General features: G+C 49.8%; 7 protein-coding genes across 7 annotated transcripts; 3 read left to right on the top strand and 4 right to left on the bottom strand.

Moving 5' to 3' along the window:
- Positions 1–748: 748 nt before the first annotated feature.
- N7466_004626 (putative MFS transporter) lies at positions 749–4,090 on the bottom strand (the record flags this gene model as incomplete). Its single annotated transcript, XM_057164023.1, has 6 exons — positions 749–1,481; positions 1,549–1,786; positions 1,857–1,892; positions 2,263–3,311; positions 3,376–3,622; positions 3,673–4,090. The coding sequence occupies 6 exons, from the start codon at positions 4,088–4,090 to the stop codon at positions 749–751; spliced, it is 2,721 nt and encodes a 906-aa protein (XP_057022704.1).
- Positions 4,091–4,375: 285 nt separating this feature from the next.
- N7466_004625 (uncharacterized protein) lies at positions 4,376–6,982 on the bottom strand (the record flags this gene model as incomplete). Its single annotated transcript, XM_057164022.1, has 5 exons — positions 4,376–5,753; positions 5,802–6,020; positions 6,078–6,760; positions 6,816–6,920; positions 6,974–6,982. 5 exons carry the CDS (start codon positions 6,980–6,982, stop codon positions 4,376–4,378), a joined length of 2,394 nt encoding a protein of 797 aa, XP_057022703.1.
- Positions 6,983–8,057: 1,075 nt separating this feature from the next.
- Positions 8,058–8,870, bottom strand: nctA (negative cofactor 2 transcription regulator complex subunit BUR6; the record flags this gene model as incomplete). The annotated part of the gene is made up of 2 exons (XM_057164021.1): positions 8,058–8,314; positions 8,423–8,870. 2 exons carry the CDS (start codon positions 8,868–8,870, stop codon positions 8,058–8,060), a joined length of 705 nt encoding a protein of 234 aa, XP_057022702.1.
- Positions 8,871–9,609: 739 nt separating this feature from the next.
- Positions 9,610–12,575, top strand: N7466_004623 (RING finger protein; the record flags this gene model as incomplete). The annotated part of the gene is made up of 5 exons (XM_057164020.1): positions 9,610–9,817; positions 9,905–10,278; positions 10,330–10,573; positions 10,632–11,493; positions 11,552–12,575. The coding sequence occupies 5 exons, from the start codon at positions 9,610–9,612 to the stop codon at positions 12,573–12,575; spliced, it is 2,712 nt and encodes a 903-aa protein (XP_057022701.1).
- A 767-nt stretch (positions 12,576–13,342) lies between these two features.
- Positions 13,343–13,984, top strand: N7466_004622 (uncharacterized protein; the record flags this gene model as incomplete). The annotated part of the gene is made up of 2 exons (XM_057164019.1): positions 13,343–13,535; positions 13,632–13,984. The coding sequence occupies 2 exons, from the start codon at positions 13,343–13,345 to the stop codon at positions 13,982–13,984; spliced, it is 546 nt and encodes a 181-aa protein (XP_057022700.1).
- Positions 13,985–14,803: 819 nt separating this feature from the next.
- Positions 14,804–16,607, top strand: N7466_004621 (MDR family MFS transporter; the record flags this gene model as incomplete). The annotated part of the gene is made up of 4 exons (XM_057164018.1): positions 14,804–14,971; positions 15,027–15,056; positions 15,122–15,554; positions 15,607–16,607. The coding sequence occupies 4 exons, from the start codon at positions 14,804–14,806 to the stop codon at positions 16,605–16,607; spliced, it is 1,632 nt and encodes a 543-aa protein (XP_057022699.1).
- A 165-nt stretch (positions 16,608–16,772) lies between these two features.
- Positions 16,773–18,514, bottom strand: N7466_004620 (cytochrome P450; the record flags this gene model as incomplete). Its single annotated transcript, XM_057164017.1, has 2 exons — positions 16,773–18,287; positions 18,359–18,514. The coding sequence occupies 2 exons, from the start codon at positions 18,512–18,514 to the stop codon at positions 16,773–16,775; spliced, it is 1,671 nt and encodes a 556-aa protein (XP_057022698.1).
- Between the last annotated feature and the right edge of the window lie 177 nt (positions 18,515–18,691).

Here is an 18,691-nt window from a genome sequence, read left to right as displayed (position 1 = left end):
CGTTCCAAAGTTCAAAGGCGACGGGAAGTCAACTGGTATCGGGCTGCCGGCCGGCATCGCCCAATCCGCTCTAGCGCGGAAATTCTCATCACATAAAAGCTGCGGATCGAGCGCTCTTGACTCCTTTTCCTTTTCCTCTCCATCTACAGTTTACATTTACGAATGTAAATCAATTGGGGCTCCACTTTGTGGCTTGCTGAGGGTTACTCGACGGCTCCGCGCCTGAATGGGTTTCCTTCCGTTCCCGGCCCTGGAGAGTGAAGACGCTTCTCTCCTCTAGACACTCTCTATGCTTGGGTTTCCTTCGGGTTGCTCTAGGGTGTTCAAGGCGGGAGGGCGTCACATACTTTGTTCTATTAGTACCTCATTAGATTAGATCGTGAATCAATATTCCACCTATTCGTTGGGCATATAATGATCAATATTTGCTTCGTAAAAAAATAAAATAAAAAAAACATCACTCCACCTCTAGCACTGGCTGAGCATCTGTCAGCAATTGAAATCGTCCGAGGTTTCGTGGAACTGAGTACCTGCTAGTACTACTAACTGATAGGTATCGGTTCCAAGGTTGTTGCAAACATTTGAACGAAATTGAGAGTACATAAATATTCCAAGATTTATACCTTATTTCAGAGCATTGAATATACATCTCAAAGATTGTGGGTTGTCAAATAATATCGTCAAGGTCTGATCTAGATCACATAGGGCTTTTCATCGATATCACATTATAAATAACATCGCAAACGAATCACCACGTACTACGAGTCTTAACCCACTTCCGCATAAACTCCTGCTTCTCCTTCACTCCCAATCCAACCCGCTTCACACGGCCCAGGCGAGCCAGCGCCTCGCCAACTAGATCAAGGAACGCCTTCTCGCTCGCCGTCACCCCACCCTCAGCCTCATCATCGAGCGTATCCAGAAAGTTCGAGTTGTAAGTGGACTGTCGCGTCGACCGCGCAGGCGGGGCATCCACCCCACTGCCTGCGTTCGTGACATACTCGGCGATTCGAACACGAATACAATGTGTCGGTTTGCTGAGCAGTGTCCACAGAAAACTCACGTAGCTGCCCGGGAGCGGGGTCACCACATCCGCGGGCGTGTAGCGCAGGCTGACTGGGAAGACTTTGGTTTTCGAGGGAACACCCAGAAGCGCGTGGCTGAGGGGTAGAATGCCACGGCCGTTGGTGGTGGTGCACTCGGGGAAGATGACGATGGGTCGGTTCGGGTATTTTGCGACGAGGGTGGCTACGTCCACGAGCTTGGTGCCGGGTTCTGGCTGGGTTGTGGGTTGTGCGAAGGCACGGATGACAGCCTGCAGGAGGGAAATGCGTTCAACTTGGCGGGTGTTTGGGTAGGCGGCCGTGAAGACTGGGTCGAAGATGGCGGCCAGGTAGACGGCGTCGATGGGGGAGGTGAAAGAGGAGGCCATGATGGACCCCGGCTGGGGGAGACGAGCCTGTTGTTGCTTGGAGAGGGATCTGGAGATTGAAAAGAAATGGTCAGGGTGTTTGTCTTGTAATGCTTGAATGCTCGGCTGTCACATACCCTTTCTTGACTCCATCCACCTGTAGGTCAATCCACCAGATGCTGGGGACACCTAAGATGCACCACAGTGCGGCCTTCTTCCCAAGTGAGCCAATGGGAAGCCATTGCAGAATGGCAAAATATGCCAATGTTACAAAAAGGAACAATGGCAGACGAAAGCAGAAGAGGAAGACACGGAGAGGGGCCTGTAAGCCTAATGACTCGGAGGGTATGGGGAGGAAGGGCGCGATGCCCGAGCCTGCGGAGAAATCGGTCAGTCTGGCTGTGATCTGCGCACTATAAACAACGTAAAACTGAGACAAAATCACCTCGATCTCGGAACTGGGAGAATTTCTCCATTGCACCTGCGGGGTGGAATTCAAAGGAAGTGTTGCACCTGCCGAAATTAGACAAAGTCCCATGTTGGGGGAAGCTTTGCATGTGAGAGCCACGTGACTGCCGTCATCCATGCGGCCCAGGCCGCAGAAAGTTTGTTGATCTTAAGTTGAATCTATGAATGCCAGTGATAGATACTACTAATGGACCCCGAAAAAAAAGACAATTCTCGATAATGGAGTCTATAAATACATGTGAGAAATCGAGGGAAAGAAAGAGATAAACTATATATGGCTGACTAAATGCACATAAATCAAGCCCGAAACAATCCTCACGCCAAAAACACCAGACAAAGAGTACGCTACCCGAGATCTATATGCAGGTTGTATGATGATCAACGATCGGCATCTTCAAAGTCCCCAACCACAAATTCCGGATCGCGCGGGGTCTGTGGCAGCCGGAAAGCCCAAATCGCTGCAGCCACCATGCAGAACAATGTACTGGTCATCATCCAGGCCAATCCAACCCAGACGCCACCCAGACGAAGACCGAGCTGGAAAACCGTTGTGATTGATACGCTAGCCACAACGTTACCCATCGACTGCAGTATCTCAATCACTGTATATAGGCGAGCAGTCTCGTCCCGTTCGACCAATGTTGTAATGATCGAACGTGTAAGGAAGACAAAGCCAGACCCGGATGTTTGAATGATCATACTAGGAATAAGGGTACCGATAGTGGGTGAAAGGCCAATCCCCAGGGTTCCAAGTGTGAGACAGATGATGCTTGCACGGGCCAGAGAAAGGTCTCTTTCTGTGGACGAACGCTTTGGGTTGAGGTAGTTGTTCTTCAGCCAGGGCAGAACAAACAAGAAAACCGGGATAGAGACTGTAGGTCGGAAGGACACAAGTAAATTGGCCTGTGCCAAATTCCATTCATACCGTGTCGAGATATACTGTGTGAGGAACCAGGAAGAACCGCGACTGAGGCGATATACCAAGAAAGCGGTCAGAAGAAGCAGCACAGGCTTGCGGTTCAAAATGAACAGATATGGCTTCACGTAGAAACGGTAGTTTGCGCGAATTTTAGCCCAAAGAGATTGGTTTGGTTGAGAAGGATAACTCCAAGACATGTGTGCCTCGTGATTGGCCCCAGACTGCTCATCTTCGTCATCGCGATACGATTCTGCTTCGGGTTTGGGGGAGTGAATCTTCGGGTCATCATCGGTCAAGTCTGAAAGCTCGACATGGGATGGTTCGAGTCGACTCGGCAGACGGACGTGCTTAGTCTCGGGCAGGACGAACATCAACAATAGTCCAAGGAAAATGATGGCATGTCCGATGAAGAGTGGAACCCATGGGTTCAGAGACATCAGGTAGGAAGTGAATGCGCTGGAAAGAAAATCGGCTCCCATGGAAACGATACCGAACTGGAAGAATAGCGTTGCTCTGTACGAGATTTAGTTAGTTCGAATATTCAACGCATATCCAACCATCCAAAACAATCAAATACCTTTCTTCTTCCGTTGTGACGTCGGCCATCATAGTCCAAATAATGGCAAACGCAACAACCGGTCCCCCGCCAAGCAACCAAGCTAATGAGGAAAACCACACTGCCCGCAGTGGGAATATGTCGGAGAACCACATGACCACAAGGACGATTATAGAGTTCAGGGCGAAGCCGGGCATTCCCAGGAGGAGGGTGGATTTGCGACCCTTTCTATCTGCCAGCAGACCGTACGGGATGGCTAAAATGGCGCCTGTTGTATTGTCAGTACATCCCCACGATACTTGATCAAACACAACGTACATAACAGCCCATCAAAAAACATGTTATACCCCTTCACCGCAGCCAACTCTGCTTGTACCTCCGGCCCCTTGCACATTTCCTCAGGAACCTGGCCATTGGCCCCAATTTTAGTCGGATCTGTCAGGGAGAAGAACTGGCGACACGCGATCGACTCGAAGATGCGGACTTGGGGACCTTCGATAAAGGAGTAGCCGATATCTACCGCAAGGATCATGGCGAAGAGGATGACCTTCAGTCGGAAACCAATTTTCTGAGTGGACGCATCGCTTGCCAGGAGGTGAGCGGGTTTCGCTTCATCGTGGTGAGCACGACCAGGGGCAGATATGAATTGAGCGTCGGATTCGGGGGCGAGGAACGGAGCATCTTCACGATCCTCGCGATCCTCACGTTCACGTTGGAAATCAGGAACCGAAACCATGGCAGCCGGTCATGCCGGGAACCTTAGAGATATATGCGGAGAATTAAAGAGGAAGAATGAAGCACATGGTGTCAAGATTACCATCTTAGTTACACGGGCCAAAAGTGCAAGTTGGCCGAACGTCGTCCAATCGTCGCAAGCGGCTCCGTCACGCTCTCTTGGCGTGAGATCCGGCCCCACTTAAGAATACATAATCAGGTATAGTCGGATACATTATAAATAAATATGTGGATCAAATTCTATGTACCTGCTCAATAACCATAAAACGTATTTCCTTCTCGGCATTTAGGGATATCCTGCTTCTTCAAAGAGACTGCCTCGAGCCTGCACCACGGCAGACAATTCTAGTAAAAACTCATAAAGGATCACTATATTAGTAAGAACGTGACCCAGTGTAACCAGTTGTTTGGTATCATGATCTGCATCTGGTGAAGCAGGCTCCACCGTTTCCGTTTCGGATGGCACGGGAGGGGGGAATGGCATAGCCAACCGTTGGCGGAGAGCTTCGGCGGTTGTGGCCCGGGAATCCGAGGATCCGCGAGAGTCAATTGGGCGCACGGACGATTCCTCCCGCATTCCACTAGGTGACATTCCTGGCGATCGACCCCGCGAGGTCTGTGAAGGTTCGGGTGATCCGGGGTATGAGGGGCGCGAGCGGTCTGTCGAAGTTGGAACTGAGGTCTCAATTGACTCCAAGGGACCGGGAATCTGAGGATCTTGCTCCCGTTGAAGGAGTTCTCGACGAGCAGCGATAAGAATGACAAAGTCGGGCACATCTTGCTGCCACTGGCTGACTTGGTCTACAAGCCGTCTAAGCGCAACTGTAAGAGTCGGTGCAGCAGCCGCAGGCCATGTGGGGGCTTGGTAAGCTTGGTGAACGTGATCAAGACCAACTGAAGGGTCTTTACCGGGGGTGTCATATTGGGCAGGATCAACTAGTACCCAACCATCCAGGGAAAACAGATGAGATGATGCCAAGCTCATAAGCACGCCGGTGAGCGCTAGGTTGACGATGACACTGTTGGTGAAGAACGAATCAACACAGCTCAACAGCCCCTGTACGATGGGATCATCTTGTTGAAGTTGCAGGGGCAAAGGAGCATCATCCTGGGCTTCCTCGAGTGAAACAGGAAGACAAAGACGTGACTCGAGTACCCATGTCGCATCTGAGACGTAATTTTCATAAGACTCGTTCAAAGTTGGCTCGTCAATCAAGGACGTTCCAAGACCAAAGAGTTGTTCAAGCTCCGCATTGAATGCACCGACAGACCGCTGCTGGGCCTGTTGCCTTGGAACCGTATGAATCAAGGCTCGGGCAAACGGATGGTGCCGTTGAAGAACAACATTCAATAGACGTAATGTGGCCAAGACTGTCTGCCGGTTTGTGGATTGAAGCCCCAGGACAGCGAGGTCACGCAGATTGAACAGAGAAGGAGAAGGTGCTGCCTCCGAAGCCAACGCGGCTAGCACATTCAGCGACTTGCGCCGGCTCACCGACATATCCATTTGCTCTTCAGGGTGTGGCGATGAGGCCAATAAGAAATGTAAGATACGATGGACCAGTTCGCCTTGGTCGATTGAATCCAGGATGCGGCACATGTAGGTCAGGACAGCTGCTGTTGAACCGCCAACCACGTCGGAGGATTCTAGTAGAGAAGGGTATCTTCGGAGATTAGCATCAAGTAAATTTCAATGTAGAGGGTGTTCTTACAAGAGTTGCTCCAGAAATAGTACCTGGAAATGGTCTAGGAGGGTGTCATTGACTTCTGTAGATTTGCAATGGTCGATTGTATCCTGCCAAAAGAGCAGATACGACATAAACGCGTCCATAGCTTCACCCAGGGCAGGCTGGAGGGCTGTGACTTCATTTGCATGGTCGGAAAGCGCGATTATACGAGGGGCATCCTCATCAGGCGATGGAAAGCATAAGCTATATCCCGTTAGTCTCTGATATTGTGCCACCTTGGTCTTTTTTAGAATCACTAACCTGCCCAATTGGCTGTATAATGCTCCAAGTCCAGTCGCCATCAAGGTCGCAAGGTCACTCTCAATCAACCACTTTTCCAGGTTCTTCGAGCGTGAAGCCGTCTCAATCAGATAAAGGAGTCCCGTGCGTGCGAAATCCCCAGCCCGGCCATCATTATGAAGGTAGTCAACCAGCAGGTAGAACAATGGGAACTCATCCTTACGCATGGCGCCTGCGAACTCGGTCCCACTCGGTCCGGACGATTCGCCATCCTGACCAACGGGGGTCGCTCGAGGCACAAACCATGCAGGAAGGATAGCGGGTTGCAGACGAATGTTGTTAGAGACGCCAAACAAAAGTTCCACCAGTCTGCCCTCTATCTCATCCGAAGCTTTGTCTGCTCGTCGGACTAGATCCACCATAGCCCGAGCAAAGATCCGGTTGTCAACCACACCATCCACTTCCGCATCGATCAAGGTATTGAAGAATATCGTCGCTGAACGCAGCAATTGGTCATCGTAGTAGGACAGGGCGAGTTTCGTGACTGTGACAAATATCTGGGAGGAGGCAGCATAGGCCACACATGGGTGAGGAGCTGGTCCTCGGGATTCATCGCTCAAGATCGCGTTGAGTCTTTCGATGTACGAACGCGCGTGAGCAATCGGCTGTTCACCGGAGGGGGTATTGTTTGAGCGCCATATTTGCTAAGGAAATGAAATGTTAGTGCCCACCCAATTCCATGCTAGAAACCAGATATACCTGAAGAGCATTGCAGGCGCGCTTGAAGGCCGTCAGGCGCTCAGTTGGTGAGGTCGCTCGGGAGGTCTTGGACGGCGCACGGGAGCCGCCAATAAGACGAGACCACTGAGATACATTAGCGACAATAACAATGGGTCAAGCCCGTCGATACCACTCACGAAATCCATTCTGTAGCAGCATCGTCCCACGCAGTGGAGGGGGGAGTGGAAGTTACGGGGTTGAAGGTCAAAGTGGAGCCGCGGGAACTCGTGTATCGCGACGATCATCTCCGCGCTTGTTCCAGTATGTGTACAAAGTCCTCTGTATGCGCCGCAGTGTCTTGAATGTCAGAATTAACTATGAGCTACAACTTTCTGGGGATCTGAATCTTTATGAACTTAATACTAACGACGGGTGAGAACATACTATGTACATAGTATACTATGTATTCTCAGTATTCCAAGGTTCAACCCTTGGTATTTATTTTCGAATCCATGGATACCTGCTAGGTAAAAGATTTATCTCAGGTCCACAGTGCTCAAGCACTTGCTACATGACAACCAGGTACGTAATACCTGGTATTCAAGGTGCAGCGATACTTTATGTAGATAATATTGAATGACGAGATTCATTTCAATGTTGAGAGAGTGTCCCTCCAGGGCTCCAAGTACCGCTCAAGTGCTTGGGCGGGTGTATACATATATGTGTACATCCATGGATGTCTGCATTCAAAACGTAGTACTGCATTTGATCCTTCCGAGGTTGGAATCCCGCGCTCTAGTGCAGCGTATGGTATTTTGTAATGAATCCATATCGGGCACCCGGGCATCAAGGATCGGTTACCCGATTTTGTCCCAAGGAATACACAAGTGCCCAAGTACTACTAGGTATGTGCATACATAGAAGTACCTACTAGTAGTCTATCCCAACCCGGCCCGGGCCTTGGAAGGTTGAATCTAACTTGACTACATGTACGGCGAGAGCTCAAGCACAACAGATTGGAAGTAGGTCAGGTCAGTCCAGAATAAGACCACTGACCACGCAGGAATGTGCCTGCACGAGATTGAACTATTGACAGGGAAATGCGCTACTAAAAGAAAGAGATCCCGTACCACCGAACGCCACCAGAAATCAGTTCCCCGTGGTTGAACCAACCCAGAAGAAACACAAAAACCATACCGATCATTAAAATGCGCCAGTTGCCTTATCCATTCTAGGATATCATGAGTCGTTTTCTTTTCCACAAGGGAATGGTTATACCCTTCAGTCGCTTTCCTCCTTAGGTCGGCGACCACCACGCTTCCTCCGACCTTCATTCTGATCGCTTCCATCGTCTTCGTGTTTTCGGCCAGCCGGTTGGTCGGGAACCTTGGCAATAATATCAGCCAGAAAGTCCAGCACGTCATCCTTTGCGACGGCTTGCTTAAGGTGACTAGCGGTGACACGTTTCGAGTTGCGGTCCTTGGCTTCCTGAGCAGCCTTGGTAACCAAAGAAATCATAAAGAGCTCCAATGCCTTGGCTATATGAAAGAGGTTAGCTTCCATCCAAACAAAGAAGTCATGCAGGCGAAGGGGTGAAGAGGGGAGAGGGGAGGGGTGGGGGTGTCATGGGGTCTTCCGACACTTACACACTGCGAGTGGAGTCACCTGAGCAACTTTTCCCACGTCTTCATCTGCTTGCATGATGCGCTTGATACGCGCGACGGGGAATTTGGTCTTGACCTCGATCCCCGCATCGGGGCGTGTCGGTGGGGTCTCATCTAGGACGGGCGCGACGGGGATTGTGGCGGGGAGTAATGCGGGCATTGGTGCTGGCATCAAAGGCTCATGGACGGGCGCGTCCTCTGGCTGTAGACGTGACGAGCGACGGGCCATCTCGTCAGCAAAGCTAAAGCTAGGATGGTCTGGTGGAATGTATTGTTGGACGCGACTGGAGCTAGGGCGCTGGTCGGGGTTGAAGAACGGGGAAGCGTCGTAGGAAGCGCGATGGGCAACGGGGCTCAATGGCGCGTGAGGTGGGGGATTCGGAGAGGAAGAAAAGTCGGGAGATCTTGGTCGATAGTTGTCCTCTGTCATGCTGTAGCTTTGGATAGCTGGGGGAGTGAATTAAGTCATTCCATATGGTTGGCCCAAGCTTAGGTAAAAAAGAAAAAAAACGGGACAAACCTCGAGGGCGGTCGCGCCCTTTTTAAATTCACAAGTGGATCTTGATTAGAGTAGCTTTACTGTTAATTTTCTTTTTTTCTTTTCCTCTTTTATTTTTCCCTTTCTTTACTCTGCTTTCTTACCCTTTATCTATTATTTCGTCTTTCGGTATATTCCAGAAAAAAAATATTAATACATCTTCATTCCTATCTTTTCTCCCTTTATATTCCCCTTCAAATCTATTCCACTGTCTATGATGATAACTTGAGTCCGGAGGGAGACCCTGATGACACCGTAAATGGTATCGCAGGCACTGATGATGGACCTAAAATTACTTGATCTAATCTGAGACTGAATTTATGAGCGAATTGATTTATATATAACGAAGTGAGATATAAAATAAAATAAACCGAGAGAAAATACAAAACATTCAAGCTACTAGTATTGAAATACTGTGGTCTCAGTACTTGCTTTTATCCCTATTATCCCTTAATCCCGCGTAAATCCATGACGGCAATCTACATCGGCGGACTTGTTTCTCCGCCTCCGGCCAAATTCCAATATGCGCGCGTTCAAACACTTCTTCCTTTTGCTGAACTCCCTCCTTGCCGCAATCCAGACACTTTCGTTGCGCTGAAGTCTCTAACTGTCTGCTTTTGCTATTCCAGCCATGGCTGCGGTGGACCCGCCAGCTGGTCTGATGGACATCGCCAGGTATGCTTCCATCAAACTAATGCGACCACTCAACTTGACACTCACCAAAACCAGCACTTTGTCCCAGGATGAAATTCCCATGAAGCTGCGATGCGCTATTTGCAACATGCTGGCGGTAAATGCCTTCCGGCTGCCTTGTTGTGACCAGTCAATCTGCGAGTCCTGTGAGTCTCTCCGCCAGTACCCCTCGGCCAAAAAAAAAAACCTTCCCAACATAACAAAGTGACTAACCAGAATCATTTTTTGATAAGGCCAATCAGCTCTCGTCGATACTTGTCCAGTCTGCGCACACACCCCCGTCTCGCCGGATCTTTGCAAACCGAATAAAGCCCTCCGCACCACTTTGAAGGCCTATTTGCGGACCGAAGAGAAGAAACGCGAAAAGGATCGCCTGGCCGCAGCGGCTTCGACGCCCACAATCCCCACACCGGTGGAGAGTGAAGTCGGTCCCACAGAAACACCGGTCGATCAGGTCGCGACCGAGCCGACGCCGGCTGAAACGCCAGAGGTGCCCGTGGCGAAGGAAACTTCGACTGAGGAACCTACCCGGGAGACCGAAGCTGCGGACACGACAGGCAGTGCAGTGGAAAATAATACTCTTGAGACACAGAGATCGACAGATGAGGTATGGCTATATTTCATCACCCCGTGAATAGCGGGCTAATTCTCCCAACAGGCCGATGAGTGCGCTGGTGTCCAGATCCCAGACCAATCGAAACCCACGGAACCGAACGCTCAGCCTAGCGATGGCGAACCTCCTATTCCGGAGGAGTTGACACAGGAGATGGCCCAAGAAGCTGAACCAATCGCGATGAATATGGCCGGTGGATTCGCTGGAATGGGCTGGAATGGCAATGGCAATTTCAACGGCATGAACCCATTTATGGCGAACCCTATGTTCAATTTCCCAAATCCGATGGGTATGTTATACAATATCTGTCCATTTACCCCCACATAATTGACTAACCAATTCACTAGGTATGCCCATGGGGATGGACCCAATGACGAATCAGGGGATGTTCGGAGATTATGGGATGAACATGACTGGCATGGGCATGAACAACGGAATGAATTTTGAAGGGCAGGGCATGTATGGATCCTTAGGTTGGGACTCCCAGCAAAACATGTGGCAAGGCGGCCAAGATAAATTCAATCCAAATGCTTTCGCGAATGGCTCAGGCCCTCCGTATGGAGGAGCATTTGGCGGATCTAATATGTCTTACCCTAACGAGTTCCAGTCTGGTTACAACGGGTCAGGGTATGGTCGCGGTGGATTCCGGGGCCGCGGTCGAGGCCATTATCAAGGCCCCGGTCGAGCTGGATACGGTGGCCCCGGACAGGGGCATTATGGTCATGCTAACCACGGACTTCCTAGTCGCCCAGTCTCCAATGCTTCAGCAGGCCCAAATGTACCCGTTGATGGTGAAGTTTCTCTAGGCATTGAGAGTAATGATGCTGCAGACTTAGGTGCTATGGATATCAATGATTCGGTATCTGCAGATCCGGCATCAGCAGATGATCAACAACTACAGGGTATTCCTACCATTGATAGTCTAGACCAGGCCCTCCCTACTGGACCAGGTGGCTATCAGGGACAGATGGGCCCCGGGTATGGGCGAGGTGGCTACATGCGGGCCTCCATGCCCAATGGCCGTGGAGGCTATTGGGGTGGTCATATGTCCCAATCTCATATAGAACCGAAAAATCCCGGTGTGGAAGGAGCTCCCGCAGCCCCGCGAGCAATGCGGCAGGGGCTGCCTAACACCAGCGTCCTGCGCCATCGTGGCTTTCATCAAGGACGGTCTTCCATATCCAACAGCATGGCAGGGCCTACAAAGAGGTAAAGCGATTTGCAAATAACTCTTAGTGATGCTTTTTTTTCTGACATGTATTCACAGCAATCCTGATACCCCTTCCTTGGCCCGTGGGTCTTCTCGAGGGCCATCTCGAGGGCCATCTCAACCCCCGCATACTGCATCCCGCTCTCGATCTCCATCCCAAACCCGCGTTTCTCGAGCTCGATCGCCTTCAGCACCGGCGGCTGACGATGATCGAGAGAGCCGCCGTGACCGCGATGTAAGGCGCCTTACTGATCAACGGAGTCGCTCGCAGTCCGGCGTATCTTCGAGACGCTCTTCACGCACCCGTCACCGTGATAGTGACCGAGAAAGGCGCAATGGCCATCGATCGCATCGATCACGTCGGAATCGCAGTCGCAGCCGTAGTCGCAGCCGAAGCAACAGCCGACCCCGTGATGGCCGTCAGTCAGACCGTCTAACAGGAATTGTACCAGATTCATCTGATGGGCCTTCCAAATCATCGTCTGCCAAAATCAACCCTCGCGATCTCGCAAGCCGAATTGGGAACTCCCACCGAACCAGCAGGGATCGACCCAGCCGTCGTGAGCAGGATCGAGAGCGGGAACGCGAACATCCCCGAGACAGCCGCCGTGGTGATTATGACAAAGACCGAGCACGCGACCGCCGTGATAGAGATCGGGGAGACCGCACAGACCGAGACCAAGAACGTGATCGTGAGCGAGATCGTCGTCGAGACCGTGAGCGCGATAGAGAGCGTGACCGAGACCGCACTGGTAGAGACCGTGAAAAGGACCGTAAGCGTGCCCGCCGTGACCGATCCGAGTCCGCAAACGCTAGTGACCACTCTTCCCACCCCCGATCCCGACGTGTTAAACGTGATGCCGATGATCGTAAAGAACGCGATGCAGCTCCACCCAGCGTACCAGAGCCAGAGAAGGAAAAGGATCCCCACACCATAGAGCGCGAGGCACGCAACCGTGAGCGCCTCCAACGCGAGCAACAACGCCGCGAACAGGCCAAATCTGGCAACCGCCGTGACAGTCGGCAAGACCGTGCAGTGGCCGGCCGCCGCATGAATTACCAATACGAAGATGAGCTCTAGAATTGTGAGGCAGGGCATCTCACAGGTTTCCAAGGTTGGGAATCGCGTATGGTGTTTCCTTTTGCTAGCTTGCTTCTTGCTTCTTGCATCACATTTGTTATCCCTAGAAATGGGGTTCCAGTTTCTCACACGAACTGGCTGGGGTGGGATGCCTCAGGTAGATACATTTTAAAAGCCATATTGAAATCCAAAAGCATTCAGCAACTTCACCAACACAGTCCATTTTTAATGTTCCAAGACTCAATATTGAATGAATGTTATGCTTAAGTAGTACTAGTAGCTTCCTAGGTGCAGTTAAGCCTCTAGGCAGCACCGCCACTTAAAAAAATGATCTCGCTTTGAAAGTATACTGCCCAGGTGCATGCACAGTACTAGTAGTACGAGCAGTGACCTTCCTACGATCCATCCATCTACGTATGGATTTAGTCTAGAATTCATTCAAATGTTTCCAATACTGACCTTCCCAACTGAGTCGGTATTGGAAAAATCCACATACGTGTTCCAGTCACCACCTGAGTGCGAAACTGACCAGTCAGCCTGCATAGATCCAAACCAAAGCCCGATGATAGCACTTATGATCTGGCCGTTGACGTCATCCGATGTCGAGTTAATCTATACAAAGTTAAAAGTGACAACAACGCGATTCCCAGTTTCGCAAAGATAAACAGTGCCTTTTTTAGGTACTGTATATTTATCGTATCTTATTTTGCCCACTCTTCATTCTTCCATACACAACGTCCATACTTTACCGAGTTCAAACATCCAATATGAGCATCCCGAACAGCATGAAGCAACCGTTCCCCAGCGACGCCGACATGACTCCGCAAGAGAAACAGAGCTATAGTGAATGGCTCAAGGAGGCCTACAATAATGGCTATGAGAGATGGATGCCCTGGCTCGAGGACCAATACCTGAAGTGGTTTGGGAAGGGCGATAATAAAGCATCATATGCTGCCAAAGGTACGTAGCTATCGTGATCGACAATGGAATGTACATGATGGTTTTCCAAACAAACGAAATTAAGAAGAAAAACTGACCTACCCGGATGGTTCATAGATTCGCTCTCCAAAACCAAGATCACCGGCGTTGATCAAGTAGATCAACTCCAGGACGATGTGAATAATCTTGTCGGGAACCAAATTGGTAACAAGGGACTATTGAGTCCCGCCGGGAAATTTGCATCGAAGGAAGGAGTCAACCGTGCTGAAAGAAACGGGAAGGATGAAGATGGGTCGTATGGAGGCTCTACCGCATCAACATTCACAGATGCTGGAGCGAAGGGAATTAAGGGCGTTGGGTCTGGAGTGGTTTATGGGGCTCAGTCAGCTAGGGATCTCACTAGTGGGGGTCTGGCGAGTATGAAAGGTTTGATGTCGGGCCAGAGTGAAAACTCCAAGAGCGAGACATGATGGAAATGCGTTAAGACGGAGGATCAGTCGTTGGGCTTTGGTATGGGGTTTGTTTTAGAGTAGAGTTTATCAATCAGGAGTTGCTTACTAGTACACGATTATGAAGTGATATGTTAAGATAACCACCGCAATGCCGAGGTTTGATTGAGTACTAGATACTATAAGAATAATGTGGAGTAGTTAGATAAGATAGAGCTTAGTTATAGCCTTCCTATTTGGGAAATATGGATGCCTACCTTGGACAGGTACGAAAGTTACGGAACACGTATTAGCAGTATAGCCATTCTACTGAGGTTTTGAAGAAAAGTGAGATTTAGGATCTTATGAGAAATAAAGCGATTCCTTGTTTGAATCACACAACATGACTTAAGACACTTCTTTACCTTGGGAGTCTTCACTTCTAGAAAACTTCCATTCCACGTGTTAATGGCACGACGAAAGGAGGTTCCAGTGCGTAAGCGTTCGATCTCAATGGTGCATGACAGTCACGCTAGGCTCAAAGAGGCGAACCGAGGATATCTGATTGGTCGAGATGGAGAACAAAACAACGGAATGACATCACAGCCATGTGCATCTAGATCCGGAAGACTCGATTCGAGGTTAGGCTGGATAAGCTATTTCCCCGCTAAAATGCACCATTTTGAAGAAGTTTTCGACACTTTCTTCAGTTGAGATCTTCACTATCTCGATTTGAAGATTTCAAGATTTTGAAGATCATCTCTCCTTTCATTGGCTTCTGTGCCACTTCTACACATTCGTTTACTATGTTTTCTTGAGTACTAATATTTACCCGACCTTTTGCCGATCACTCCCTCCATAATGTCAGCAGAAGACAACCACGACATCGCCATCGGCGCCCAAACCGCAGACGAAGAACGAGGTATCAAGATGGAAAAATTCTCTGAAGAAGATGTTCCCGAAGAAAATGTCACCGCCCAAGACACTCCCAGCAAGCAACGAGTCGTGATTATCCTAATCGGATTAGGGGTAAGTTAAGGGATTAAAAAGTTGCCAAGTTCACCGCTGATCATGTGTTATAAAGTTATCTGTCTTCCTTGCTGCGCTTGATATCGTACGTACAGAGATGATTACCATTTATCACCGACCGATAAGAGCTGAATTACTAACAAATCAAAGACCATCGTTTCCACCGCTTTGCCCAAGATAGTCGCTTTCTTCGAAGCCTCTGATTCCGCCTACTCATGGATCGCATCATCTTATCTATTGGCAAATGCTTCATCCGTTGGTCTCTGGGGAAGACTGAGCGATATCTGGGGTCGAAAGCCTATTCTTAGCATCGCCATCATACTTTTCCTAGGCGGAAGTCTAATTTGTGCCCTGGCGATCAATGTCAACATGTTGATCGCCGGTCGTGCCTTGCAGGGTGTGGGTAGTGGTGGTATCACCGTAATGGCAAACGTTTGTGTCTCCGACCTATTTGACGTTCAAAGGCGCTCTGCCTACCTGGGCATTTTTGGTGCGACATGGGCCATTGCCGGTGCCGTAGGACCCATCATTGGCGGTGCTTTTACATCATATGTCACTTGGAGATGGTGCTTCTATATCAACTGTAAGCTCCTTCTCTTCCCCACAATCGAAAATCATCACTAACGTATCAAAAGTGCCTGTTGGCGGTGTTGCTTTCCTTTTCCTGCTCTTCTTCCTGAAGATCGATACCACGAAGAAGACGCTCGTGGACGGCCTCGCATCAATCGACTGGATAGGCGTGGGCCTCGTCATTGCCGGAACTATCATGCTTCTCCTCGGATTGGAATTTGGAGGAGACCAATTCGCCTGGTCCTCGGCCACTTGTATTTGTCTGATCGTGTTTGGAGTTGTCGCCTTGATTCTCTTCGGCATTTATGAGCAGTTTCCTTCTTCCCCGATTATCCCGCTGGCCGTTTTTAACAACTGGCAAAACATTGCTCTCCTTGTCGTGAACTTCTGTCATGGGGCCGTCTTCATTGGTGGCTGCTTCTACCTCCCCGTGTATCTACAAAACGTGCTCCTCGAAAGCTCGATCATGAGCGGTGTGCTTCTTCTACCTTTGGTCAGTGCACTGGCTATTTCATCCGGCCTAGCAGGCTGGTACCTGCGCGCAACTGGACGCTTCCGGGAGGTCATCATCTTTGGCATGTTCTTCACGACTCTCGGATACGGTCTATACTTGGACTTGAAACCATACGCATCCTGGGCGCGTATCGTGCTCTACCAGATGATCGTTGGTGTTGGACTGGGACCAAACTTCCAAGCAACTCTGATTGCCCTCCAGGCTAATGTGAAGACTTCAGAGATGAGTCAGGCTACGGCTGCCTTTTCCCTTGTTCGACAACTGGCAGCCTCCATATCTGTGGTTGCCGGAACGGTCATCTATAATCACGAAGTTGCAGTGAGGAAGGCCAGATTGGTAGCAGCTTTGGGGTATGAATTCGGAACAGAAATTGTTGTTGCATCCACTGCCACGGCTAGTATCACCAAGGAGCTACCTGTTGATGAGCGACAAGTCGTTTTTGACGTCATCAACAAGGGCCTTTCGTATGTTTGGCTTTTCTATCTCTGCGTTTCGGCCGCTGGTCTGATTCTTGCATGCACATTGAGAAACCTCCACAAACAATCGTCCTGATTTAATCATATACCTACCTAATTGAGACCCGGTCTTATACCGCATTATATAATTTCCATTAACAATTTAACACCTCGAATCCAAAAAAAAATTCAATGTTAGCAACATCAACCCGATTCACACACCTTGTTCCCAATACACTCATTTCTTAAACCTACATACAAGCTACCTCCGCCGGAACTGCACGCTAGGTCCTTCGTGTGTACTCGTGAAAACATCCCGCATCTGAAATTCCCCTCTGCGCTGCCGTCCCCACGAAGGCTGCCAAAAAGGCGCTGTTTCCCTTTTGGTTACCCCACCAAGAGCAGGGTCAAGTCGCATATCGAAAAGCCACAGAAGCCGTGCTAAGATGATCCCCATCTCCTGATACGCCAACCCTTTCCCAACACAGCCAGTGCGGCCAGCCCCGAATGGTGTGTACGCGGGCATTTGTTCTGCCGAAGAGCAATCCAACCAGCGTTCTGGACAAAATCCATAAGGATCAGGCCAATATTCAGCCATGTGATGCAATGCGTATGTGGGCACGCCAACATCTGTCCCTGCAGGAACATAATATCGACCCTCATCAATCTCTAGCCCTCCGGCTAGCACTTCGCGAGGCAATAGTCCAGGTACGGGTGGTGAGAGTCGTAGAGCTTCATTAATGCAGGCATAGAGGAATGAGCATTCGCTAAGTTGAGGACCCATACGAATGACCTCGACATCTGATTGACGGGTGCGCATGAATACATTATCCACCTCTTCTCGAGCCCGAATGTATGAATCCTCATTATGCAGTAGATAGAACAGGGTCGCAGTCGTGGCGGTAGATGTGGTGTCTGTACCAGCGACAATAAGGATCCCAGCCTCGGCAATAAGATCCTGCTGCGAGTACTGTTTCTGCGTCTCCGGATCTCGGGCGTCTAGGAGGGCAGCGAAGAGATCACGATTTGGTAATGTGGAGGGGTCTTGCGCGACGCGCCAAATAGACTGGGCCTCTGAGAGCTGGAAAAATTCTTGTACACCTTTAATCAAGGATGGAAAGCAGATCTTATCGAGCTTAAGCTTAAGCACTGTCGGTATATGGCCTGCTAAATGAATGCCGCTGGTGCCAAGAGACATTAAGTCCAGAATATGTCTGTTGGCGGGACTGGATTGGGTGGACCAGTTCCGCGAGAAAGTAACATCTCCCATGATATCAGAAAGCAGATACTGGATTGTCTTGGACATGTCATGAGACCGGCTCCATTCCCCTTCAGCAGTAGGAGACTTGTCTTCCTGCAAAGACGCGCAGAATATGCGCACATTTTGCAGAATCAAATCCTGTAGACCCTTGACAGCAGATGCGCTTAATGCGCTACTTGTCACCCGACGTTTGAATCCATGTGCCTTCCGATCAATCGTTGTCAAGCTGGCTGGAACCGAAAAGAAATGCGTGAAGGCGTTATACACCTGGGACTTCTGCGTGTTGGCACGCACCCCGTATATATCAAGAACAGCTTTGTCTGTACAAAAGGAGACTCGGTTAGGTCCAAAGCGAACTGCTGGGCCATACTTTTGATGCAGACGCAGAAAGTCCAAATGACGATCCCCAGCCAAACAATGATACACAGTGTACGAATCGGTCAGCGCCGCGAGCCACGGGCCGGGAAAATGAGCGAGGGGATGGAAGGTCAAACGATAGATGAATACGATAAGCACCTGACACGGGTTAGCTAGTAGTCACTAGTACTAGTACTATCACTTCAGTGTCATCTCCATGGATGTTTTACCGCATCAGTCGTAAGGCACAAGACCTTAAGAGCACTGTTTACACTGAACGCAATTGATCCTATCCAAATCGTCAAAACTATGAAAACATTTGCAGCCAGTTGGTTTTCAGAAAGCTTCAGCATGCAACGCAGAGTTCCTATTGCGGCTTTCAACATTATTGGACAAACGAGCAGTGGGATGCTGGGTGGAAGATGAAGATCAAATGCCTCGTGTTAAATCATGTTACACTATCTTCGGGGTTACTCCATGTCATGCTGCACCTACTAGGTATTGGTATAACAGAGTGCGGGGTATTCCAAGGTTGTTGGTATGAGTTCACAGCGCATTCATTG

The sequence above is a fragment of the Penicillium verhagenii genome (assembly GCF_028828195.1).
Source record: "Penicillium verhagenii strain IBT 33310 chromosome Unknown utg000005l_segment0_segment0, whole genome shotgun sequence".
Taxonomy (NCBI): domain Eukaryota; kingdom Fungi; phylum Ascomycota; class Eurotiomycetes; order Eurotiales; family Aspergillaceae; genus Penicillium; species Penicillium verhagenii.
This window is presented reverse-complemented; position numbering and strand designations above follow the sequence as displayed.